The 25738-nt window shown below is 47.2% G+C and overlaps 1 protein-coding gene across 1 annotated transcript in view; it reads left to right on the forward strand.

The window, feature by feature from the left end:
* GPR107 (G protein-coupled receptor 107) overlaps positions 1 to 25738 on the forward strand; it is a 68733-nt gene that overhangs the window by 26144 nt on the left and 16851 nt on the right. The window contains exons 6-14 of the mRNA XM_033122542.1: positions 452 to 489; positions 2776 to 2832; positions 6181 to 6291; positions 6633 to 6766; positions 9988 to 10063; positions 11392 to 11465; positions 11868 to 11985; positions 15148 to 15278; positions 17427 to 17470. Of these exons, the coding sequence (XP_032978433.1) occupies positions 452 to 489; positions 2776 to 2832; positions 6181 to 6291; positions 6633 to 6766; positions 9988 to 10063; positions 11392 to 11465; positions 11868 to 11985; positions 15148 to 15278; positions 17427 to 17470 (783 nt within the window). The remainder of the gene's footprint in view (positions 1 to 451; positions 490 to 2775; positions 2833 to 6180; positions 6292 to 6632; positions 6767 to 9987; positions 10064 to 11391; positions 11466 to 11867; positions 11986 to 15147; positions 15279 to 17426; positions 17471 to 25738) is intronic.

Below are 25738 nucleotides of genomic sequence, written 5' to 3' on the forward strand. Positions count from 1 at the left end.
AAAGTGGTGAGAGAGTAGTTTATTAGATAGTACACTCCAAAGAAATAGGAGCGGACCCTAATAGGAGCAGTAGAGACTGGCTTAAGGGCCCCCTCAGATACATATTTTAAACAATGATCTGTTTTCAAATGTAATTACTTAGAAAATAAGGAAAGTCACTCCATGTGGCATCTCTGGCCATAACATCCACCAGATTATCTAGAGACGAGTTCCCGTTGGTCCTGAATATTATCATTCATTAGGGTAGCATTTGTAATACAGCTGGTTCTGATTTGCCACTTCTGCAGCTCAGGAATTGTTTTGGGATCAGAAGAGATGGCAGCATATGGTCTCATCTTTTTGTTTGTTTGTATTATTTGCTGTCAGACAAACTAGAGTCTCATAAAATGTTACTGTAACATACATATGAGCTGAATCCTGCAGTAACGCCTTTTAAATGTTCTGCTTCTAGAGACTGGGAAGTCTAAAAGAAGTACAGTGGACTCAAAGGTAAGAACAGCCCGCCCCTGTGCTCGGCTTTCCTGGAATGTATGTTCCATGCATGTGCTTATATGTGTACACTGTTGACTCAACAGTAATATCGACTAAGTATTCCATCACCAAAAAAGTATTTATTCAGGAAAAAAGGAAAAAGAGGACTGCAACCCAGCACGAGGATGTACACGGCAAGCCACGGGCACAGTCTGGCTGTGTGCCAAGATGGAGGGTCCAGAAGGCAGGGAGACAGGAAGTTAGAACCACAGAGAGAGTTTTATGAAAAGGAAGTTACAACCATAGAGGTCAACTAGGTGGGCTCATGAACCTCCATGAGCTCAGCTCCTCCCAGGGACCTCCCAGCCTGATCAGTTTTCTTAAAGTCCCAGTTCATCTTTATCAACACACATACATGTACATGTACACATACACATACACACCTAATCTGTAGGGAGTTGCCTTCTGTTTGGGGAGATGATATAGACACACAAAGCAATTTCCAAGTAGAATTGAGTGCTGATGTGTACGACACTTGTGTGATAGAGGGTCACACAGTGAGTGGAGAGGGAAGTGAGCTACCTGGAGAGCCCTCTGGAAGGAGGTGCCATCAGGGTTTGAAGCTTGGTGGATTTGTTTGGGGAAGAAGAGAAGGAAGGGGATGAAGACAGTCAGAAACAAAGACTGGAAGTAGAAATGAGCATGACAGGTGCCGGGCACTGGCCTGTTTGAAGTAAAAGGAACACATTTGGGAGCAGAAAGAGGGAACTGAGATAATATAGGGCCAGCTGTATCTGCTGCTTGCCTGTGCGTCACTTAGTATGTAGCTGCATTCAGATCCACTGTGCCAGTATTGCAGCGCTTGTGTTCCAGTCACCCTGTTTTACTTACTGATGGTCCCAAAGTACAAGAGTAGTGATGCTGGCGATTCGGATATTCCTAAGGGAAGCCGTAGAGTGCCTTCTTTAAGTCACAAGGTGACATTTCTTGACTTAATAAGGGAAGAAAACAGGTCGTATGGTGAGGTTGCTAGGATCTACGAACAAATTTTCTACCTGTGACATTGCCTAATTTATAAATTAAACTTTACCATAGGTGTGTGTATAGGAAAAAACATGACCATAGCCTGCGTAGGGTGTGGTACTGTCTGCAGTTTCAGGCATCCATTGTGGAACGTATTCCTGTGGGTAAGGGAGGAATGACTGTATCTAAAAGGACAGTTTGATAAGTTTTGATCTATGTGTACACCCGTGAAGTCACCACCCACCACGATCAAGATAGTGAACGTATGTATCACCCCAAAATTTCCTGTCATTTTGTCATCCTCCCATCCTCAAGCCGTCACTGATCTGTCACTGTAGATTAGTTTTGTGAAAACTTTATACAGACATATTACGCAATATGTACTCTTTTTTGACTTCTTTCATTCAGCCTAATTGTTTTGCGTTCATCCATGTTGTTGCATATACCAGTAGTTTCTTCTTTTCTTTACTTGGTCCATTGTACCAATGGCAATGTGTTGATTATTTGAAATAGGGACTCCATTGAGTCCAGGTGACGTGTCAGGATGTGACCTGGGTCAGAGAAGTGTTCCAGGAGGAAGATGGGCACACCTGGGGCACTAGTGAGAGGCAGAAGAGGTGGCTGAGTAAAGGAAGTGAGAGGAGCAGAATTTCCACTCTGTGAAAGGGGATTTCAAACTTCTTGAAAGGATGGTGAATTTTATTTTCAGGGAGCTTTTAAAGGTCACCAAATTTAGGGTTTAATAAGAATGTGTTGGGCTGGCCCGGTGACTCAGGCAGTTGGAGCTCCATGCTCCTAATGCCGAGGGCGGCTGGTTCGATTCCCAGCTGGGCCAGTGGGCTCTCAACCATAAGGTTGCTGGTTCGACCCCTTGACTCCTGCAAGGGATGGTGGGCTGCGTCCCCTGCAAGTAAGATTGAACACGGTACCTTGAGCTGAGCTGCTGCTGAGCTCCCAGATGGCTCAGTTGGTTGGAGCGCGTCCTCTCAACCACAGGTTGCCGGTTCAACTCCCCCAAGGGATGGTGGGCTGCGCCCCCTGCAACTAACAACGGCAACTGGACCTGGAGCTGAGTTGCGCCCTCCACAACTAAGATTCAAAGGACAATTTGACTTGGAAAAATAGTCCTAGAAGTACACATTGTTCCCCAATAAAGTCCCTGTTCCCTTCTTTAAAAAAAAAAAAAAGAATGTTTGGGTGGTTGTTTTTTTTTTTAACCTTTATTTTTATTAGCTTACTTTTTCTGCCAGTATCCTAAAACAGGTTGTTATGTCTTTTTAGGCAATGGAAGAGAAATCCTTCTCCATTCATAATAAAAATGGGACAGTTTCCTTTCAGGTATGTATTAGTCTCTTTGAGTGAAACTTCATAGAATTTCTCGCTACCGTGTAAGAAGGTGAATTTCTAAAGGAATTTTGAATTAGGCATGCTGTGTACCAGGCACGTGAATACAGTAGCTCTCTCCACAACAACCCACAGGGGGGCTATTATTCCCCCCACGTGTGAAGTCATGAGTCACAGAATGAATAACTGCATGAATGACCAGTGGAAGGAGTAAGGCCCACATTCCAACCCCGTCCTGCCCGGCTGTTGCACAGCTCTGCCTCTCTAATCCCACGCTGACGCCCATGCAGAGTGCTCCAGAGCGCAGGATTCTATACCTGAAAGGACACTGGTGATCACTTAGGGTGATGTTGTGAGTTAGAGATGGGTTCACTGAGACTCGGGGGCCTCGGGGGAGCTGCTCAGCTGTCACCGTTACTAGCTGCACGTGAGTGTTTGTGGCAGCATCCCAGGCTGTGTGTGGGGTAGGACACGGGACTGGATCTCAGCACCCACTGACTAGCTGGTGACCTTGGACAACTCACTTACCTTCTGAACCTCGCTCTTGAATCGTCTAAAAATGAGAAACGATGGGACCTATCTCATAGGGTTATTATGCGTATCGCTTTTAGAAAACAAAAGTGCTCTGTAAAGCGCTATGCAAATCATCGTCATCATTACTTTGTAAGAGTCACTGCCTCGTTTCTAACCAGTTTTCCTTAATTGACACATAATTTGCTTCAAGTGAAATGCACAGGTCTTAAGTGTATATTTTGCTCACTGTCGACAGAGGCACACACACATGTAACCCACTCTGTCAAGATTCTCTGCATTTTTATCACCTTGGGAAGCCCCCACCCCTCCTGCACCGTTCTGAGTCCTTTCGCCATAAATTATTTTGCCTAACGATGTTTATGTTCTCCAAGTTTCGTAGGCATCGGTATTAATAACGAGCTTGTGGGCTGCTCACCTGCTCTGGATCCTCAGCAGGTCCCCGTCTGTCTCAGAGTAAATGCCAAGTCCTTCCAGTGGTCTGCGAGCCCACGGGGTCTGGCTGCTGTCACTCTTCTGTCAGCTCCCGTTTGTCCCCCCTGCTCCCTTCACTCTGCTCCAGGTACACAGGCCACCTTGCTGCTCCTAGAAAAGGTCGAGCCTCAGGCTCTGCTCTAGCTGAACCCACTGGGAGGACGCTTGTCCCTCAGAGTCCTCATGATTAATTCCTACCTCCTTTAGGTCTTTGTTCACTTGTCACCATAACAAGCTTCCTCCAATCCCCATAATGTGAATGCAGCCGTCTCCCCTCGTCCGTCCCCCTGCTCCGTGTTTGCCCCTAGCACGCCTCCTTTCCAACAGGCCGTAACTGTACTTACCATGTTCATCGTCAGTCTCTCCCTTTAGAAGGTCACCATAAGGGCAGGGATTTTCACCTGTTTTATTACCGATGTGGACGCAATTCCTAATCTTGGGCCTGGCCCATAATAGGCTCTCCCTCAATCATTATGGAGGTGAATGAATGAAAGCCAGGCGTTGTGCTAAGTAGTTATATGTTATCATTATCTCAGTTCATTCCTCCCAACAACTCCATGAAGTAGGTACTGTTGTTCCCCTTTTGCAGATGAGGAAACTGAGGCTCAGAGGTTAAGTAACTTGCCCAAGGGGAGGATTCAAACCCAGGTTTGTCTGACTCCAAGGCCCATGTGTTTAACAACTTTGCTTTACTGCCTCCTTAAGAAAATACAAAAGGTACTTTTCTCTTTTTCCCCCTCACTTTAAAATGCTTGTCAATAAAATTTTTGAATGTGTTTTTAAAGCCTTAAGGAAGGCGTTAGAAGACACACACATTTGTTAGTTACGAATGCATGAGTGTCGAGGGGAAAGCAGCACACAGGCTGGTTAAGAACATTGGTTGGAAGAGCCAGTCTGGCGGGTCCTCGGTGCATACGGCAGCCGTGCCCCGGCAGCCTACCTTTTCTCTGGCTTCCGCTCCTTGTAAAGGAGTCAGGGGTCACTCCTTGCTGCTCTGCGACCCAGTGTCCTCCCCAGTTGGGACCGTGCGGTCACACTGAGCCTTTCGGCTCCATCCACCAACCAGGGATGATCGTGTGTCTACCGAAAGAATGAAAGGGACTGTCAAGGCTTATTCCAGCTCTAAAGTTTACATTTTTGCTTTATTTTGTTTGGGTTTTCTCTTGCAGGGTCAGGTGCCGACTCTGACCGACCATAATGATTCTTTAGATTTAAAAAATATATATTTCTTAGAAACTTCATATGAGTCTTACTTTTGGAACTAAAAGTTACTGATATGTTTAGAAAACTTTTCTTTTTCTGGCTACCTTACATGGACTGAAATACACATCTAACGTTTACAGTGATGAGTTTACGACACAGTTTAACAGCTTAATAATGTCAGCCTGAAGGTTCTTGGTCTTTTACTTCCATCTTCTTATCAGATGTCTCTTTTCCCCATCCTTTTAAATTGTAAAGTACAGTATATGTACAAAAGAGTGTATAGTACCTACATTGAGCACAAATAGTTATAAATAATCCCCTTTGTAAGCATCACCTGGGACAAGAAATAGAACAGTGCTAGCACCCACAAAATGCGTGTGTCCCTCACATCCCTTCCCAACTCTAGAGTAATCCCTATCACGGAAACATCATAATCACTTCCTTGCTTTTCTTTGCATTTAGTAACGAAAGTATATGTAGCCCTAAGTATTTTAGGCTTGCAGTAAAATGTTCTGTAGAATAGACCAAAGAATCACTTCTTTGAGCTTACATATATGATGTCTTTTGATTTACATTAAACTTCATTTGAACACATGAAATTTATGAACAGCATAGATAAATGTCTAAATTTAAAATAATATTTATTACTGTTGTTCGAAATCCTAGGTATAAATTTTAATGACGGAATGTTGGTCCTTTACCTTTTCAAGTATCAAATGAACATTCTTTCGTTTTCAGGAGTACTTTTACCTAAAGAGAAAAATAGTATGTTGGCTCAAAAACGAGATAACTGCAGATATCTGTGCAGACTTCTGCCAAAACCCATCACTGATGGATAGATACGTGATAAAGCAAAGATAATAAAGCATTCATTGTAGAATCTAGGTAGTGGGCATATAGGTATTCGCTGTATAATTCTGTCAACTTTTCTGTTAGCTTTAAAATTGCCATAATTAAATATTGGGAGGTAATCATAGAATAATAAAACATCTGTTTAAATGCTGCTCTGGGAGAATTTGATTTATTTAAGTAGTCTGTTTTCTTCTGCTCATAGTATTCATGATTTATTTCTAAGATTTAAAAATTAAGCTGAGGATTTGGGTGCCCTTTAATTTTTTTCTTCTTCTCTTCCAGTTTTTCTTTAACATCAGCACCGATGACCAAGAAGGCCTCTACAGTCTTTATTTTCATAAATGTCTTGGAAATAAAATGTGGTCTAATGACAAGTTTTCCTTCAACCTTGATGTGAGTACCATGTGGAAACTCTTCCACGTGGATTTTGTCAGCTGTGTAAAATGTGAGCCGTTTTATTTCTCTATAAGAATAGGTGTTAAGAGCACTTAAGCAAAGTAAAAGAAAAATGTGGCCAGAAGAACGTCTCTGCTGGTGGGCAGGACAGAGGATTCCTAAAGAAGAAAACGTAGAGCAACTTAGGATGTTTCCACTTCGGCCTGTGCATTGGAATGTGGTTGTTACCTGTTGGTACTCAATTTCTCGGGCTTCAGTGAAACAGCTAAGATTACAAATGGCTGAATAGGGAGTGGTCTGTTCTTGAAAAGTAAAAATTAATTTCCTGTTGGTTTCAGATTGATATCACAGAGAAGAATCCGGACAGCTACCTCTCTGCAGGAGAAATCCCTCTCCCTAAATTATACATTTCCATGGCCTTTTTCTTTTTCCTTTCTGGGACCGTTTGGATTCACATCCTTCGAAAACGACGGTAAAGTATTACTTCCTTGAGCCCTTCAACGTGGAGTGGGTTGGGATTTGCACACGCTCACCTTTCGCTGGCTTCTGCACCAGGGACCAATTGGCACGAGCCTCTCGTTCTCTTCAGAGGGCATTTCCCCGAACCACAGGGAGGCTTCAGGAGGTCGCAGTGTGGGAGGCTTTTGTGCTTGCTGTTTGCCCACTTCCCACTGCTTCGTTTAAAAGGCGAGTCCAAATATCTCAGTAATACGCAAGCAACACAACATATAGAAGACAAGTGTTTCCACAGCGAAGACACCTCAGTGTGGGGTCAGCTGGGGCACATTGGTCCCGTTCAGGGGCTGTCTGTTCTTGGGAGGAGGTGAGTGACAGTGACCCGCTGCCTGGTGGGTCACGAGCTCCTGCTTGGCACCTAAGGCCTCAGCACAGAGTGGGCTGGGATCGATGCTGACCATTAGGCTGGTCGCTGGCGAAAACCTCTCCATAGCCCGTCTGCCTGGCTGTCGGCCTTTCTTCTGAAACCCCTGCAGCTTTAACTTCCTGTACTTGGCCCATGAGGGGACCAGCTGCATGTAGGTAGAGCTAGTGTTTAATTCTGTCTCCCTCCCCAAAAACCGAGAACAAAAGACTGATTTTCAGTTAAAGATTAGTGTGAAGTGTTTGTTATAGGATAAGGCCCATAAACTGAGTAAATGATGGGATGTGAATATGGTATTATAATATGGATTCAATTTAACAATAGTGAAGAACCCAAATACCACCTCCCTCTTTCTCTGGAGCACTGAGGCAGAACTTGAGACCTGTTCCATGTCCGGGGGCCTGTCTTCTCGGGGACATGCCCAGCAGGGGCGTGGGCTCGGCCAGGAGCAGTCGCAGGTTCCTATTTGCTGGAACGTCCTTCACACCCACCAGATGGGAAGAGCTGCTTGTTGACCTGTGAAGGACCTTGTGGAATCAGTTTTGGACTAGATGATCAGGCAGCCATTAATTAGAAAAAGAGAATCCTACAAATTCAGGCCATAAACGGGTGTTTGTGTTTTAGAGAAAGTTTTGCTCTTGTCTTTCTTAGAAAAGGAAGAACCAGGAGTCAGAGACCTGATCTCAAGTGCAAATGCTGACTTACCGCCTGTGTGCCTTGCTTCACTCTAAGTCGATGTTTCCTCGGCTATAAAACCGAGGCAGTAATAACTGCCCTGGCTTCCTCTAAGAGCCTTGGATGTTTAGATTCAGGTGATTCCCCCCAAAATAATGTGTCTGAGAGGGTTTTCCACATCAGGGTGCTATGCAAATAGGATGTACATACAAAACAGCTTACTAACCAGGTGTTTGAATTTCCCTTCATTTAGTGACACAGGTCATTGTCACTGGTTCACTTATATGGAACTGTGAGCAATTTTAAATCGGTGGCTCTCTGAGGCTGACCTACTTTGTAAAACATGTTTGAAACGTCTCGTTGAAGTGTAGTATACGTACAGAAATGTCTGAGTCAAGCCCTCTGCCCCCTCCCCGTGTTTTTCTGAGTCTTAACAGCCCGTTGTGTGAGGTTGGAAATTCGAGTCATGTAAAGGATGTGACTCCAAGGCTTCCTCATGCATGCCAGAGGCTCGCAGCCCCTTGGGGCTGGAAGGAACTGAAAGTTCTTTGCCTCGTTTTATTGAGGCCTCGGGAGGGAAGTGAGCGCCCTGGCTGGGGTTAGCTGACAGTACCTGGACTGGAACCCAGGGCTCCTTGTTATGCTGTGTGGCTTCTCAGCTCTGTCATTCAGCCGTGGGCCCCAGAGCTTGGGGCGGGGAAGCCTGGGGAAGTGGAAGAGAAAGCAGGCAGCTGACAGCTTTTGCGTACCAGCTCTCTGCTCAGTCAGGCACTTTGATGTTGGTTATTTCAGCTAATCTTCCAGCAGGTAGGTAGGTGTTGCCCACTGTCAGATCAGGTTACGAGGCTTAAGGACGTCAGGGAGAACCAATACTGGAGTCATTTCACTCTGGCTTCCATCACATCACCGCCCCATCTGGGGCTGTTTTCATGAGGCCTGCCCGTCCTGCTTGCTGGGGTGTCTGAGCGAGCACCACTCTTGACAGAGGGTGGTTTTGCCCTGTGGGTAAATCTGGTTGCTACTCAGGAGTGACAGACTACCCTGGCCTTCCTGTTTGACTTCAAGTAGGCGGGCGGGCACGGGGCAGGAAATTACCAGGGAGGAAGTCAGCCCGGAAGCTGAGCGTGCGTCAGGCAGTGCGGGGCACACCCTCCTGTCAGTCTGCACAAGGCCCTCGCCTCCATCCTCCCTTCACTTCCTACCCCCTCTCTCATCCCTTCCCAGCCACTCACGTGTGTTTAGTACGTGTTTGGGGATATTTGTGCATTTTTATAAATTAATAATGTTTATTGATGTTGCATGTATTTTTCATTTACTTACACTCTACTGTCTGTAGGTATTGTTCTTCTCTTTCACTCAATGATACCTGTTCTATTGTTGGATTTGTCCGATGCCACACCATTCCACATTTTTCACTGCTGTGACTTTGCAGAATGTCTGCGAGTGTGTGTTTCCTCCGTGTCTCTTACTCAAGTCTTTATGTACTTTATAATAGAGTTTAAAATTGTTCTCCATAACGGTCTCATGTGTCCTGTTAGGTTAATTCCTAGGGTGAGGTGGGAAAGGGTAAAAGAATATAGTGCCCTGCCGCCCAAAGGTGGACATGTACCTGTGGGGGCGTGGCGATGGCAGGGCGTGTCTTACCGGACTGGCCTGGTGGGTTTGGCAGACTCTGGCCATGAAGGGGAGACAAAAGGCACGACCATCCCTGCCACATGGGATGAACCCGCCCATCCTCCGGGCTGCACATTTCCCCTTCAGCGCTGCCTAACCACCTTCGGCTTCCCTGGGCATTTCATGTCGTGTTTTGTAGATCCATCCACCTCCCTGTTCTGTGGCCTTTCCAGGGTGGTTTCCGGGGAGGAAGCCAGCAGCCTCTGTAGTTTGCATCTCATCAGGGCTCCGTTCGTCATGTCTGGCTTCCATTCACAGCATTGACTCTAGTTAGAGGTGACTCTAGGCCTACGTTCAAGGCCATTCTTACTGGCAGAAACTGCTTTTTAAAAAAGGTTTTATGTTTGTGGTTTCCTTAGATTATATGTACTGCCCTCCTTATAAGTATGTCTGATGCCCGGAGCTTTGGCTGTCCTTTGGGAGAATGGAATATTGCTTTCATTCTTTTCTCTCTGTTTTTATAGGAATGATGTATTTAAAATTCACTGGCTGATGGCGGCCCTTCCTTTCACCAAGTCTCTTTCTTTGGTGTTCCATGCAGTATGTATTAGTATTTTGGGGTCATTTATGAAATGATGTACAATGCCTGTTTGATCAGGAAAAATCAGTTAGAAGAAGGGGTAGATCAGTGGGAAATAAAAGATGAAAGAGTTCCTTTCTCAGAAAGCCTCCTTTGGTTTAGGGGGACTGGTCATGGGGGTAAATCATCCTTACCTCCCTAACACTAGACTTAAGACGTCCTCTGAGATTAGCTACAGACCCAGAGTTTTCCTAGAACACCTTTTTTTATTTCTTTGTTTTTGTTATTTGTTTGTTTGTTTGTTTGTTTGTGGTCATTTCTTGAGATTAGAGTGCCACCTGCTAAATTGCTTCCGTGGCTCCCTTTATTTTTCCAAATATTCCTTCATGTCCCCATTTGATTGGAAGTTCAGTGTTCGCACACTTATTTGAGAGAAAATTGATGCTCTACAGATTGAGGCATAGAATTGAACTGAAGCTTTGACCATTTAGTGCTGATGCAAATTGAAATGAGCCCGCCCATGGGAGTTAGATCACAACTTCCCCAATTTGTAGGCCTACGAGGCACCCACGGGTGACAATGTCCAGACACGTGCTCTCCTACTGCATTTAAAAATGATGTCAGAAAACTTTAAAATGTCAGTCACAGTTTCAAGAAATGACGATTATGTGGGTAGTTTCTTATTTGGATCTGCGTTAAAGATTTTTTTCTGGAACCATATAGATAATGAGTGATAGGATCCTTGAGTCACTTTACTCTCTAGTCATTTGTGATAGAATGAAAGACGTATAAAGAAATGTGTATCACCTTTGTGAGTTCTGTCAGGAAGCATTTTGGATACATGACTGTAACTTGCCCCTTTAATTAAAATGAGTTGGTAGCTTCAAGAGGCTCTAAATGTACAGATTTTTTTTTCCCCCAAAGAAAACAGTTTTCTAAGCTGGGTGATTTCACATAGATTTTTTTGACTGACTGACTGACTTATTTACTACTGTAAGCAGCTGGGTGTGCAAGATAAAGTTCCTGGTTGGGACACTGAACGGACCCTGTATCATTTGGACCTTGGAGATTTTAAAGAAAAGACTAGGTAGCCATTTGTCAGGGTGAGTCACCTGCCTCAGGAGAGGACGGGCCCTGGGTGTTAGTGACACTGAAACCCGTGTCAGGCTTCTCAAGCTAGCTGACGTTGTTAGCGCACTCCCATGCTTGCCTGTGAATTGACAAGTGAGGTCCTAGGGAGTGGGGTGGGCGGGCTTCCCCGTCATGAGGTCCTCTGGTGGCATTTCCTGTTTCACTGTGCCCTGAGGTAGGCCATCGGCCTTGCTGAAACGCGGGTGTTTGGTTGCAGATCGACTACCACTACATCTCCTCCCAGGGCTTTCCGATCGAAGGTTGGGCTGTTGTGTACTACATCACTCACCTGTAAGTATGCAAGGTGACGCGTGACATACTGATACTGTGACACGACATACAGAGATGCTGGGGAAGCCAGGGCAGGAAGAGACCTGCCCCAGGTCGACTGGCCCCGCCCTCCCATGGCAGCCTGTCTGGGTTCCTGCCATGCCAACGGTGTGTGGCGTCCAGACTTGAGAACTCGGGACTGTTGGCGTGCCCCTGGGAGGGGGTGGCCTCCTGTGGGGGTGGGCTGCTCAGGTAGCGGGGGGCATAGTGGACTATCAATGAGAAGTGTTGCTCACTGAAGGTAAATTTCCGGAATTTGGCCCCTGTCTTTTGCAAGAAGCACATGAAATCCTAGAGTGAGCAGTAGACTCTCACCCACAGAATGAGAGACCCTTCGGTGTCTGTTTCATCTTTTCTTTTTAGTTTGAAAGGGGCCCTCCTGTTCATCACCATCGCGCTCATTGGCACTGGCTGGGCTTTCATTAAGCACATCCTTTCCGATAAAGACAAGAAGATCTTCATGATTGTCATCCCACTCCAGGTAAAGGGATGCTGAGCCTGCTCGTTCTAGTTCTGCCTTGGCACTTCGCAGGGCTCGCTCCAGGCCTGTCTGGGGAGAGGGGCTCGGCTCACCCAGAAACCGCAGCTTCTGCCGTTGGGGATTCTGTTTCTGAATTCTGACAGACCTAGACCTCACGCCATTGCACTGGGCGGTGTTTGACCATCGTCATCTCTAGACGATGGTGTTTGTTGGTGTCTAGACTGGCATGTGGGCACCTGCACTTGAATAGAGAGCTGCAGGAAAGTTAGGGACGTGTACTGCCTTCTTTTCTGCACCTGTTGGCCCTGTAACAAAACGGTCCTCGTGGCAAAGAAGCTCAAGTACATAGTGATGTTCACAAATTATTTTAAAACTGTGAATGACACCAGTGAGTTTCTTTTTTTTCCCCGGTTGGAATCATTTTCCATGTTTAAATACAAAAAGTGAGCACTGCCTTTTTTTCTCCTTTAGCCACACACAGGTGACTCCAGAGAGTTTCCACATCTAGAATATTAACGAGACCTCGGGGAGAGACATTTCTGAAATCCTTCCTGTGTTCGGGGCCCTGGGCTGAGGCCAGCCTGACCGGGTTTGAGCCCCTCCGGACAGGACCTTATCTTGTAACATATAACAGTCTTACTAGAGGCAGAACCTGGACGTAAAGAGCTCAAAATACACAGAGCAGTCCTAGCAGGGATGCACAGCTATTCCGCTCTGCTTGACCAAACAGTTTGAGAAAGTTGTTCTCGTCAGCCGAACTCCTTGTGGAGCACAGTGTAAATGTGGCAGGTGAAGGGAGGAAGGGAACGACTCCTGGGCACCCAGATCACCCTGCTCAGCTCTGGCGATTGGCAATTTGGCAACGTTTCCGGCAAAGCCACCCTCACACTCAGTAATACGGGGTCGTGTGAACACCAGATGATTGGTACAGACCCGTTGCTGTCGGCTGCCAAGGACAAACTCCACCCAACTCTGGGCGATCTGGAACGCTTTGTGTATCCATGGACCTTGCCTAGATGTTTCAGGAAGGAAATAGGACAGAGGCAAGGGAGGAGTAGCAGACAGGATTCTTCCTACCCGTGAATACAGATGCTGAGGGGCCATACAGGTCTTGGCCGGCCCGACAAGGCCTAGAGCTCGTACGTGGTGGGCTGGTCGTCTTCCCGTTGCCATCCTGTTCCCTCCTGTCCCCTTTCCCCCGTCACCATCCCCCCTACACCTGAACTGTGACATAATGGGGCACAGTCTTCCCAGCTCCTTCCCAGGAAGGAGGAATACACAGGGTTACGTGGCAAGTTGCTCTGAGGAAACGAGGGCATTTAAAAAAGTAAATATCAGGAAGTTGTGCGTATTTAAACATACGGACTAGTCTGGGAAGGCCTTGAACGTCAGCCCGAAAAGGCCGCAGGAGCCACTGCACATCTCTGAGTAAAGTGAGAGAGGTGCAGAGTGGGGTTTCAAGAACATTATTGCACGCTGTGCCACCCCATCACCTCTGGGAACGTTGTGTTTCTTGTGTCACGAGTATGAACTGGGGACACAATGGAAAGCCCTTGTTTTCCACTTTGTTTTCGGAGAGAGCACCGAGATGCAGGTGTTTAGGAGGGACCCTGAGTTGGATATCGGTGGGAGACTGACCTTTCCAAATAAGTTTGGCATTTGTGTTACGTGAAGTATGGCTTCTGTGATGACTGAATCGATACATCCTAGATCAAAAGAGAAACTGCAACACTTAGAACCTTCCCAATAATAGCACAGAGGAGGTTGCATTCTCTGTAAAACTGTAAGGAATTCCCTTTGCAGATGGCAAGTCAGAGGACTTGGGACCACGGCCTCCTCGTGGAGGGCAGATGTGGAATTACAATCTCTGCATCCCTACCTACCGGTAGTCTTCGGAAGAACCCCCATAGATAATGTTTCCCGAGGCTGAGGAGCGTCACAGGTTTTTAAATATTGCCACCTCAGTTTAACCAGTGGATGGACTTTCTATACCACACTGAGTGGGAATAGACACACGAGGCAGACCCCTAACTCTGGGAATGATGCAAAACACGACACAGGTGAACCTCATGGGGAGGCCTGAGCCATGTCCAGTGGCGAGAACCTGGGCTGGAATTAGTCCTGGGAGGACCCATGTGGCTGCTCAGCCACTGGGCCGAAAGCGGCATCCTTGCCACTCTGGTCTCTGGTACATCCTGGCACTGAGAAGGTTACTGTCCCTGAGAAATAGAGGTCCCCACACAGGGAGAACTTGGGCCTGAGGAATTGACATCGTGGCCAAACGGGATGTAAAGTGTCACCTGTTCAGCACCTGAGTGACTCCTGAGGCCACGGTGCCTGAAAAGCAGTGTCCTGGTTTACGGTTGCTATATCATTGATCACCCTAAAAGTTAGTGACGTAAAACAATCACAGGCATTTATTCTCTCTCACATTTTCCATGCCATGTGATTTCCAAGGTAGGTCACAGAAAGGTTACAGGGTTACAGCTCCTGCCTGGTTCTCTCTCTCTCTCTCTCTCTCTTTCTCTCTCTCTCTCCATGTGAGAGAGTGGGTCAGGAGTTCGGGAGTGGCTTACCTGGGCAGGCCTGACGCACTGCCTCCTGCAGTTATATTCAGACAGTGGTGGGGGCTGGGGTCATGGCAAAGTCTTAACTGGCCTGTTTCTCCCGGGCGGGGAAGACTTGATCAGACGGAGTGGGAACAGCTGGGGCTCGTCATGCATCTTTCTCTCTCTCTGCATAGTCTCTCTAGCATATTACCTTCGGGGCAGCCAGACCTCTTACAGGAAGGCTCAGGGCTCCAAAGGTGTGTGCTGAGAGAGAGAAAGAGAGAGAGAGAGAGAGAGAGAGAGAGAGAGAGAGAGAGAAGGAACCAGGCAGGAGCTGTAACCCTGTAACCTTTCTGTGACCTACCTTGGGAATCACATGGCATCGCTTCCACCTTACCCCGTTGGTCAGAGTAATCACACACTCAGGAGGAGGCCACAGAGACCACATCTCGGTAGGAGAGTGGCAACATGGTGCCAGTGGAGTGTAATCCTCTTTCTTGGTAGAAAGAACGTGGAGACTGGACGTAAGGCTGTGGCCATGGGTCCTGTTGGGGCTGTTGTTGTGAGACTCTACGCATGCTTTGGGGCCTCAGCAACTTCTCGCGTCCTGTAGGTCCTGGCAAACGTGGCTTACATCATCATAGAGTCCACCGAGGAGGGGACGACTGAGTACGGCTTGTGGAAGGATTCTCTGTTTCTGGTTGACCTGCTGTGCTGTGGAGCCATCCTGTTCCCCGTGGTGTGGTGAGTACCCAAGGGGGGGCGGGGGAGGTGGAGAGGCTGCGCATGCGCCGGGAGGCTTGTCCGTCAGACCCGGCAGCCGAGCCAGCCATTCCCAAACTGGTCCAGATCACACTGGGCATCTGTGTAAAAACTACAGCCTTCTGGGTCCCAGGCTGACCTGAATCAGTCTCCAGGGGCAGGGCCCTGAACTTGGGTCTTTATCAAGTTCCCCGGTGGGTTCTGATGGACCTGTTCTGGCACCGTGGCTGGCTTTTAGCACAGTTTAGACAATAGAGAAGGGTCTGGAAGTGAGAACTCGGTAGCAACATAAAGAGCAGCATGAATTTGAGAGGAAGGGAGTTGAAATCCCATAAATGGGCTTTTTGTGCCACGTTAAATGGAAAAGGAGGAAGTACATTACACCGAGCCAGTGATAGGTCTCAGCACATGAACATTTCAGGGATTTTCGGCAGAGTTTTCCTAATCCTGGAAATGGCAGACTATGTACGTGTATTATGCCTCAGTTACGTGTAAAGAAGAGTTAGTGCCACGTCAGTGGTTGATGAGAGGATATCCTCACTCAATCTCATGCAAAGTGAAGGAAGTTCTTGGTTCGGTGGGAAGCAAGTGGAGGGGAAAAGCCTGGCAAAAATAAAACACCCTTATGATCGAGGCTCATGGCTTCTTGAAAGCAATTAATTCTTTCGTAATAAAATTTAACAAAATCGATTTGCCTGCTTTCTTAGAAGTGAGGTGTCCCATGTTGCAATGCCCCATGCAGTAAGTTGATATTTTTTAGGATCCTGGAATTTATCAGGTTAGTTATTCTAATTGTCGAGAACATGGTACTAGTGGAGTGTAATCCCAGCCGACTAGATTCACTCTTAACCCCAATTCCATTGGACATCACACGTGGACACAGATCAGTTCAGCAGAGGAGAGAGAATACGAATGAGATTTTTAATCTCTACAACCTCCTCGCATCCTGCCCCAGAAGAAGTAACTCAGGCATCTGTGACAGGATGCCCAGTGATGTCTTCACGTAGACAGAGCATTGTTGTTAGGGAACAGACCCCACGCTTACATCTGTCACTCTTAGCAAAACAAGGGACAGGCGGGGTTGGGAGACTCAGACGCGTGTGGAGCTACGAGTGGCCACTTCCCGCCACTTGGTAATTACAGCAGATGCCGAATGGCAGATTCTTTAAGGTAAGTATTCTGAAAATTGCCATAAAATGAAAAAAATCAGGTACTAGGGAAGTGATTTAAGAAACAGTGCAGTATCAATAATTTTTTTGAAACATTCACATTCAGCCAGTGCTACTTAACTTTCCCACGTTGCTCCATTCACTTGTCCCATGTGGGGAAACCACAGAGGCTAAAGGAGAAATGACCATTCACGGGGTCAGGCAGAGTGGGTGGGCGCGTTAGGACTGCAGCCTGGGCCCGGCCCTCTCCCTGCTGTGCCATACCTGTGCTCGTCCTTTAGAGGAGTCTCCCTCGATGCGTTTGAACTCTACCTGGAACTCTGATCTAAGCTGCTTTGAGAATGTTCATGTTCTCCTGCCTGAACTGTAATGACGGTAATTAGTTACCAGCACACACCAGCTGGAAAAAAGGCCCCCCTCCCACCGTCAACCACCCCCCACACACACGCACTCACAAGGCCAGCATTCTTTAGCCGAGTTATAAATCTCTGGTCAATAAAAGACTGAGTTTGCGTGAAGCCATGTGCTCACAGCTCTTAGACCCAGACTGTAGACATCGGCCTGTGACCTTATGGGGTCCCTTCTCTCCAGGTGAGCTCAGTGACCCCGCAGTGCCTTAGTGCTGGGTTGGGGTGGGGGGGTAGCTGTGGGACTGAGAGTAGGAAGAGAGATCAGGAGAGGTAAAGGACTGTGCTTGGTTTTGTGTTCTGCTATAGCCCAGTCCCCTGCCAGACTTTTTTCGGTCAGCAGAGGGCATCTTGATCTCTCAGGCTTGAGCACCAGTCATGCCGAAGTGTTGATTCTCAATGATCCCGTGCTCAGGGAGAGTAGCTAAAATCATCTAGTGCGACCCTCGAAGTGTATAATTGAGGAATTCAAGGCCTCAAGTTACTAGCCCTGGAAATAGAGAGGAACGCAAATTTGTTAGCTAACCTTTTGTTCTCCGAATGTTTATTTTTAGGTCGATCAGGCATTTACAAGAAGCATCAGCAACAGATGGAAAAGGCAAGTTTTGTGTTGCTCAGCCTTTCCTGAAGCCTCGTGCCTGGGATGGCTGAGAGGAGGATGAGGACGCTGGGCCTCAGGGCTCTGCCTTCCTGGGAGGCTGGTCGGGGGGCCCTTGGGGCTTTGTAAGAGTAGCCAGGCGTTGTTTGGTGGAGAGGCCAGGGGTGAACATTACAGAGACCAGTTGTACAGGGAGGCTTGGGAGTGATCGCTGCTTATTGCTTAAGATGATTCATTTCATTTCCACTCATGAGCGTGATTTTCACCTTCTCAGAACTGAGTCAGGAAGAGAAAATCTTGTGTTGGAAGGACCAACACCACTTCACTGTGAGAACAGGAGGTATTATGGATTGGGGATGGCTATGTGTAAAGCCTCCCTTCCTGCTGATTTAACTAACACGCTTTCAAAATAGATGTGTCGGTATTAATTTGAGCCTGATGCCAGAAAGAACCTTTAAAACTCTGATTTTTAAGTGGCTGTGCCATGAAAACCCTTCTGCATCTCCTTGATTTTCCAACCGTGCCTCCCAAGTCAGAAAAGAAGCCACAGAGAAAATGTTCTGTGTGTTTCTGGTCCCGTTTGAATAATGCCCTCGATGACCGCAGACTGCCCTGGCATGAGGGGGCGCTGCAGGCCACGGGCCGGGGAGCTCTCGAAGGTCGACGCTGCCTCTGGATCCTGGCGGCATGCTCAGTGCCGCTAGTCGCGTTCTTTAAGGCAGCTTATTCGTTTGTTGCTGTTAATACAAGTTGTGTTGCTGACCTGTTTTCTGATTGTCAAAGTAACAAGGACTCATTTTAGAAAATTTGAAAAACAGGTAGTAGGTACGAATCTTGTTTCACACTTGCTATATAATTAATGTCACTTTGCTGTCCTTAAATTGAATTCAACCTGACCCTACGGCTTCACACCGGTGTCGGGCAAGATCCCGGGGTTCTTGGAGCACAAGAACGGGGGGTGTCCCCGGTTTGGGCCCACCATAGTTCCTGTGGCTGTCCCACTATGTTACAAACACTCTTGCTCGGGGCAGCCTGTGCGTGAGGCTCCTGCCGAGGCTGGGGACCTGCTCAGAGCCCAGGCTCCCACGGCACATCCGGCTTCTCGAGTGGCCTTAAGCCCCACTCGCACAATGTGCCAGTCCTTGTTTTCTTTCTGGTCTTGGGAAATAGCTCCTTTTGGTTTTCTCTTCTTTTCCTTCAAGGGCCCTGGGTTCCCTTCTCCCTCTGGAATGCCCTCCGGATCGATTCTTTTCAGGGAGTTTAAGCGGGAACGTTGTCTGCAGACATCTTCTGATTTTAGCCTGGCTCCATAGCCTTTCTCTGAGCCAAGGAGTTCGGGGAGCCCTCCTGCCTTCCAGGCAAAAAATACATTAGAGTTTTAATAAAGCACCTTGCCACAAACAAAAATCCAAAGTAGAAAATAAAAACCCACCTTCTGGGAATAATCATTGTTTGGGGATATTCTTGTCCTTTTTTTTTTTTCGTCTTTTGTGCACATTATAAAATGCTTTTATATTATTTTTTTAACTTATGTATAGGTCTTTCTCTTATTTTAATAAATTGAGATGAGACATGTTCCTTTTTCATCTCTCTACACTTCAATATTTCTGGCTTTGTTTTTCTGACTCTGGCTGAAAATGTTTGAGAATCCCAAGGGCAGTGTTTTCTAGTTGATAAGTTTTATCTTTACTTTTCTTCTTGGTTTCAACCTTCCCCCTTCATGAATTCCTCTGGTCCGTCCTCACCTCGGTTATTTTGGTCCCTCTGACTCTCTGCCTTTACCCTGCTTTTCGAGGCTTGGGGGTAACTGTGACCGTTTATTCCTTGAGAGGTTGATCGTTAGCTGAGGACATACCGGTACTAAAGCTTTGCCTGGGTGGACAGCACAGCAGGTGAGCCCAAGATGGGGTCATCATTGTCCCCCAGCATCTGTGGTAAAGAGACATTTGATGGAGCAGGGATGCTTTTGTCATCGTCTGGGGCACGTGAGGCAGTTTCTCATTTGTTCCACCAGGTGGCAGCACGGGACCGCTTCAGCAGAGCGTGACTATGAAAACAGGAAGCACAACACCCTTCTCAGGATAACACACTGTTAAGAAAGCATCCATTTCTCATCAGCAAATATGACATACCCTTTGAAAGGAGGACAGAGTAGATCAGACTAGGGGTGTCTTTTTTATTCATGTTCTTTCCCTGGGTTGATTTAGGCCATGGGATGCTTTTGAGCTAGTCTGCAAATGCACGTTTCATTCCGTACTTTGAAAAGTGGTTATGCTCGTGACACTTCCAGAGTCGGGGCAGCCTGTTCCCAGGGCTGAAGTCTCCCCTGCAGAGAACTCGCAGGAACGCCTCTACCCCCACTCAATGCTGGGAAGCCAGCCTCTGGCGTGACTGCAGGGTGGCCATGCCCTGGCTCGTGCACTGCAGGACAGGAGCGAGGCAGTGCAGGGTGCACCCCGCTGACCCACCGCTGCTTCCGGGATATCGTGGTTGACCCTCTGTGCCCCTCAGTTCACCCCTCCTGAGACCTAGCCCTTCCTCTAGGCAACTGGCGAAGTGAAAGCCATGGGCAGTAATGTCTCCTACTGGGTTTGGAAGCGTTCTGCTTCATGGAGCCTGACACTCTGGTTCCTGTTCCTAGGCACATTATCCCACTGACTCGCTGCGTGACCTTGCCGGTGACCTGGGCATAAGACTCTCGGGAAGTGTGGCTCAGGCTGACTGACTGCGGGGGGGGGGGGGTGCCATGTGGCGCTGTTCTCCCTGCATTTGAGGCTGCACACGGCTATCGGGGGTGTTTATGTGGGTTTTGTTTTCTTCTTTGTCTGTGGATTCCTTTGGCCCGAACGTGAGGGAAACATTCAGGTGAAGCTGCCCACTGTCCTTAAGCTGTGTCTTTGTCTCTTCTGTCACACGCTGTGGTCTCTCTCAGGTCCTGTCATTTAGAGTCACCGCTGTGCTGCGTCCTCGGAGAGGAAGCATAATTGAGTCTTGCACAGGCATATCTCGCTCTGGTTCCGCTGTGTTTATCGCCTGCCAAGATTTACTGGCTGTGACTGCCCTTGAGCCTGCGCCCCTGTTGACGTCTGTCTCTCTCTCTTCAGTGTCACTACCTTAGAAGACTGGCGGCGGGAGCTACGCCATACATTTAATTAACAGTCTCTGCTCCTGGCCATCTTTTTATTCACCTTGTATTTCTGAGGAAGATTCACAGGAAGTTTTCTGAGGACTCGCAGCTTTTACATGAGCTTCAAAAGCTGTCAGTACGTGGCGATTGGCTGGTGGCAGGGTTTGTGGAGGAATGGCTTCATTGTGAGCCGCTGCTGTGTTCGGAAAGGAGCTGTGGCCATGAGCGGTATTTGTCAGGGTGGTAGTTCTCAAGAGGGCCCTTGGGGTCAAAATTATTTTCTTGATAAGACATTATCAGCCTCTTTTGCTGTTGACATTTGCACTGGTGGTGCAAAAGCGGAAGTGGGTAAAACAGCTGGCGCCTTGGCATGAGTCAAAGCAGTGGCACCAAACTTTATCAGCGGCCATTGCATTCTTCATCGCCACCTGCTTGCAGGGGGTGAAAAGGGCTTGTTTTCCTTAGGAGAGGCCTTGATGAGATGGTAAAAACTATTCTTGTTATCAAATGTCAGTTCTTAATATATGTCTTTTAACATTCTGTGTGATGAAATGGAAAGTGTGCATAAAGCGCTTCTGTTATGTCCCCAGGTGTAATGATTATCTTGAGGAAAGCACAATTGTTTGAGTTCCAAGCTGAACTAGCCACTTTCCTCTTGGGACACCACTTGTATTTGGAAGAAGGATAATGGTCAAAGTGGGATTACTCAGGCTTGGGGTTTTTTGGCAGACACTTCCTTGAAAATGAACAAAGTAAGCATGTCACTTCAGGAAAACAACTAAAAGTATTTATTGCCAGTGATCTAATTGTCACTTGGAAGCATAAATTTTAATTTAGGAAAACTTACATCCAGCACCGCAAGCTTGACAGCTTCCCAGTTATTACAAGACTTCTGATGTGAGTAGGGGTTGATATTAGCAAATGTGACTTTAAAAAAATAGTTTATGGTAAAAAGTTTAGATGTTTTGGAGACATGCAGAACTCAGTGAAACAATATTTTCCACCTGATCAATGCATGTTACACAGCCATGGGTGAATAAAAAGAGATCCATTCAAAGTACGAGATGGACCGATGGGTTTCAATGTGGCAGAGTATGAAAGATTACTGATACAGTTTCAGATTCCCCATCTCACTCATCTTTAAGTAGCTACCATTCGTCAAGTGTTAATGTAGAATAAAGACTAGTCACAGTTACCTGACAAGGCCTACTATTGTATAAGGCCCTAAATTCTTCATATACTTCAGCCAAACACGCCCTCCCAATAGATTGAATGCAGAAGCAAATCTGAGAATCCAGCTGTATTCTGTTAAGCCAAAAATTACGAAAGTGGAAAAATAATTCCACTCTTCTCATTACATTTTTTTGAGTAATTTTTAAAGAAAAGTATTATTTATATTACATGTAATGGATTTTGTCACTTTTAAATGAATTAAATATTTTTGAAATTTGTTGTAATTTTGAATACGGTAAACATTGATAGATTTTACCCACATAAACAAAGTTCTTGAGGGTCCTCAATAATTTAAAAATGTGAAGGGTCCAGAGACAGAAAATTTGAGAACTGCAGGGTGGGCGTTAGAGATGAGGTTTCTTGAGTCTCTCATCATCATGACAACTGTGCATGGGAGTTAAAGTCTGTCTGGTTCTTTTTCCCTATGCCTGTTGAGCTCATTTCAGATGTATTTGGCCAGATTGTTGTGACTGTTTAAGCTGTCCATTCGTTCTAGGCAACTCGTGCTGAAAAAAAAAAGTTTTATTTGCGTGTTTTTGTATAAATAGATCTAATGAAAAGCCCACTGATGAGAAAGGAAGTCCCCCGCCTGTTTTTGTAAATAAAGTTTTATTGGAACACAGCCATGCCCATTTGTATACCTGTCGACTCTGGCTGCTTTTTGCCCCAGTGGCCGAGTTGACTAGTTACAGCAGAGACCATCGGGCCCAAGAGGCCTAAAACGTTTGCTCTCCAGCCCTTTCTAGAGAAAGTTTGCCAGCTCCTGGCTGTTGCAGACATTTAAGACATACCATTTTTATAACCACACATATAACATAGCGAGGTTGGCTGCTGACTTCACTTTACACTCAGCACTTTGAAAACTATAAAGCTCACACATAATAAGAAATGAGTGCTTTTACATATTTACTGCACTCCAACTTTGTGTCTAGAACTGTGTTCTTTGTTATTTGATTGGGACAGTAGCTTTTGCATCCTTACCTGCTCTGCTATTTTCCCTAAGCTTTTACTCGAGTGGAATCTGTGCTTTTCTTTACTAATTAAGTGGCTTTGAACATGGATTGCCCTCAGTTTACCAGCAGAGCTGGTTACACATTTCCACCTGGGCTGATGTTTATAAGCACTCTCTCCCCTGACTCCTCTGACTCAGTTTCCAAGTAGAAAGTAGCGTAGCCCCGGGCCCACTGGTGCTATAGCATCAGTGAGTTATTATTTAGGTGAAACTTGGAGACTCTGGGTCAGAAGGCATTGGGGGAGGGGAGAGGAGCTCAGGAGAAAGAGGGGAGCCTCCCACTGCACACTTTGCTGTGATTCCACCTTCCCAGCATGTGGGGAGGGCTCTCGGCCTGGTGTAGCTGTGCAAGGATGATTCCCCCAGAACTGCAGTGTCCTGCTGTCTGCACGGCTGTTGAGGGTACTCCATTGGGACCCCCGCCCCTCTGCAGCAGTGCCTCATAACAACGGGAGAAGCCAATGCAAAAGAAATGAGATTCCCTTTAGCTGGTTGCTCAGAAAGTTCTCATCCATCCTTCTGTCCCTGTGTAGCTAGCGCATATACTCATAAGTCCAGTCCTGTCCCTGCAGCCGAAAGCCGCAACGTGAGAGCACTGTAAATAGCCCCTGTTCCCAAAAGGTGGCCCGTTGGCAGGCGAAGAACACGCTGTCTCCGGAAGATGTGATGGAAATACTTACAAAACTGCTCCGTCTCTTACAGTGTGAGGTGAGATCGCGTGTGTGAAGCACGCAAGGCCACCTCGCATAAGGGTGTCACCGACCCTCTAATTCAGAGGGTTTTTGCAGGGCATCCGTGAATGCATTACACAAGAGGGGGTGTGGGCCCCAGAAAATGGAGGGGAGATTTTGAGCATGCGTACAGTTACCTGGACAGAGGGCTTGTGGCTTTCAGCAAATTTGCAGAGGAGTCTGTGACCCTAGAAAAGGGTAAAAACCATAGCTAAGCAAACTATCATCAAGGAAGAACAGAGGAAACGTATAATTTATTAGATTGGTGTAATACAATGATTTTTAATTTCTTTTAATCATTAAAAACTTTTCAGTACTTGCCCCCCGGCAGATCACTCAAAATTCCTTTATTGTCATCAGCCTAATGGCAGCTTCTGATGAACATTTTGAAATGATCAATTAACCAGCGTACCAGCCTGAGTTAATGTAATCTACAACCAGAAGCAGAGAGGGCACTCGTAGCCCCAGCCTGGGAGGAGCCTCGCCATGGGCAGTGTCAGTTTTTGTTAGGCCTTTGAAACACTGGTGACCAAACTACCTTAGCAGTCTGCCCGGCGTGCCCTCCCCGGTTCTGGGCACGATGCTAGCACATGTTTGCTTTCCATGAGCCTTGGGACACTTTTTTTTTTTTTTTTTAAAGATTTTATTGGGGAAGGGGAACAGTGTGTATTTTTTTTCCAAGTCAAGTTGTTGTCCTTTCAATCTCAGTTGTGGAGGCCACAGCTCAGCTCCAGGTTCAGTTGCTGTTGTTAGTTGCAGGGGGCACGGCCCACCATCCCTTGTGGGAGTCGAACCGGCAACCTTGTGGTTGAGAGCTCACTGGCCCATGTGGGAATCAGACCGGCAGCCCTCGGCGTTAGGAGCATGGAGCTCAAACCGCCTGAGCCACCGGACCAGCCCTTTGGGACACTCTTGAAACCAGCTCCTCTTGGTTGATCACTGCAGGTTCTCTTGGTGAGAAGGTGTCATCTGCTGTTGACCAGGCTGTGTCATTGAGCAATGGGACATCTGGCTTTCCTCGCCCCACCCACCGCCAACTGGGACTCTGCCGGGGACATGGGGAGCCCAGGGGTGGGGGGTGGGTGTGCAGTGTGCTCCTCAGCTTAGCTCCGCTGTGTTCTGACTGCCATGGCTCCCGGCATTGCGGCTGGCTGCTCGCTGCAGGCCGGCCTGGCCCTTAGGCGCCCCCTCCTCTAGCAGGGCCTTTGGTGGCATTCTGGAGCAGAAGGGAGGTGAGAGGCAGAAACTTACTGGACTTGACAGCAGAACTCAGGGAGTTAGTCTTCCCTCTGGGATGGGGTGTCAGCCATGCTGTTGGGTGGTTTTGCCTTTTTCTTTGATGCTTTCTGTTATTTCTTTAAGAACATTTTGCTTAACTGTTCAATTTGACGACTTTAGACCTCTCTGGGGCTTTTGTTTTAAATGTACATTGGAAATGTATTTTGAGCCACTCTTCACATGACTACCATTTGAAAATCAAGAAATTTTATTCTCGACATAATTCTTATGACAGCGTTTCCCGTACTTCCTCTGATACTGTCTTCGTGAGATGGATTAGTGGATCTCCTCCTAGTGTTAGCTCCTCCGTCAGCTAATCCCTCCCCGGAGTGGACGCTCTCAGAGCAGTGTAGTCCCGGGTCAGCTCTCAGGCCTCTGCTGCCCTGTCCCCGCTGAGCCTGGAGCGTAAGGACCTCACGGACGTGCTCTGCTTGAGTGAGTCAGAGCGAATAATGCCATTCAGGCTTTGCCATCATCCTTGTTTCTTTCATTTTTGGGTTTGACGCAAAGTTCCCTCTGAAGTACCACAGGGAGGGAGCAGGAGAAAAGGCTGATGGGTAGGGAGGGGTGTTTTTAAGCCTCGAGGCTTTCCTTTCACTGGGGAAGGATTGTTTTGGAAATTTTTTACCCTTTAAGAGGCTGCTGTGGGCCTTTGCTCTGTGTGTCCCATAAATCACTCAGGATTAACTCCTCAGGACAGGTTGTTGGCAGCTGCTGGGCATCGCCTGGCATTTTGAACCATGATTGCATCGCCCTGAGCTGCCAGTGGATTACAAAGCTCAGAATTGCCTTTCCCTGAACGCAGAGTGTAGGCGTTGAGAGAGAGCCTGGTCCTTGGAGGGAGGTGGACTTGGGTTTGAGCACTGGCTTCTCCACTCAGGAGCTGT

This window comes from Rhinolophus ferrumequinum, chromosome 12 (genome assembly GCF_004115265.2).
Source record: "Rhinolophus ferrumequinum isolate MPI-CBG mRhiFer1 chromosome 12, mRhiFer1_v1.p, whole genome shotgun sequence".
Lineage (NCBI taxonomy): Eukaryota > Metazoa > Chordata > Mammalia > Chiroptera > Rhinolophidae > Rhinolophus > Rhinolophus ferrumequinum.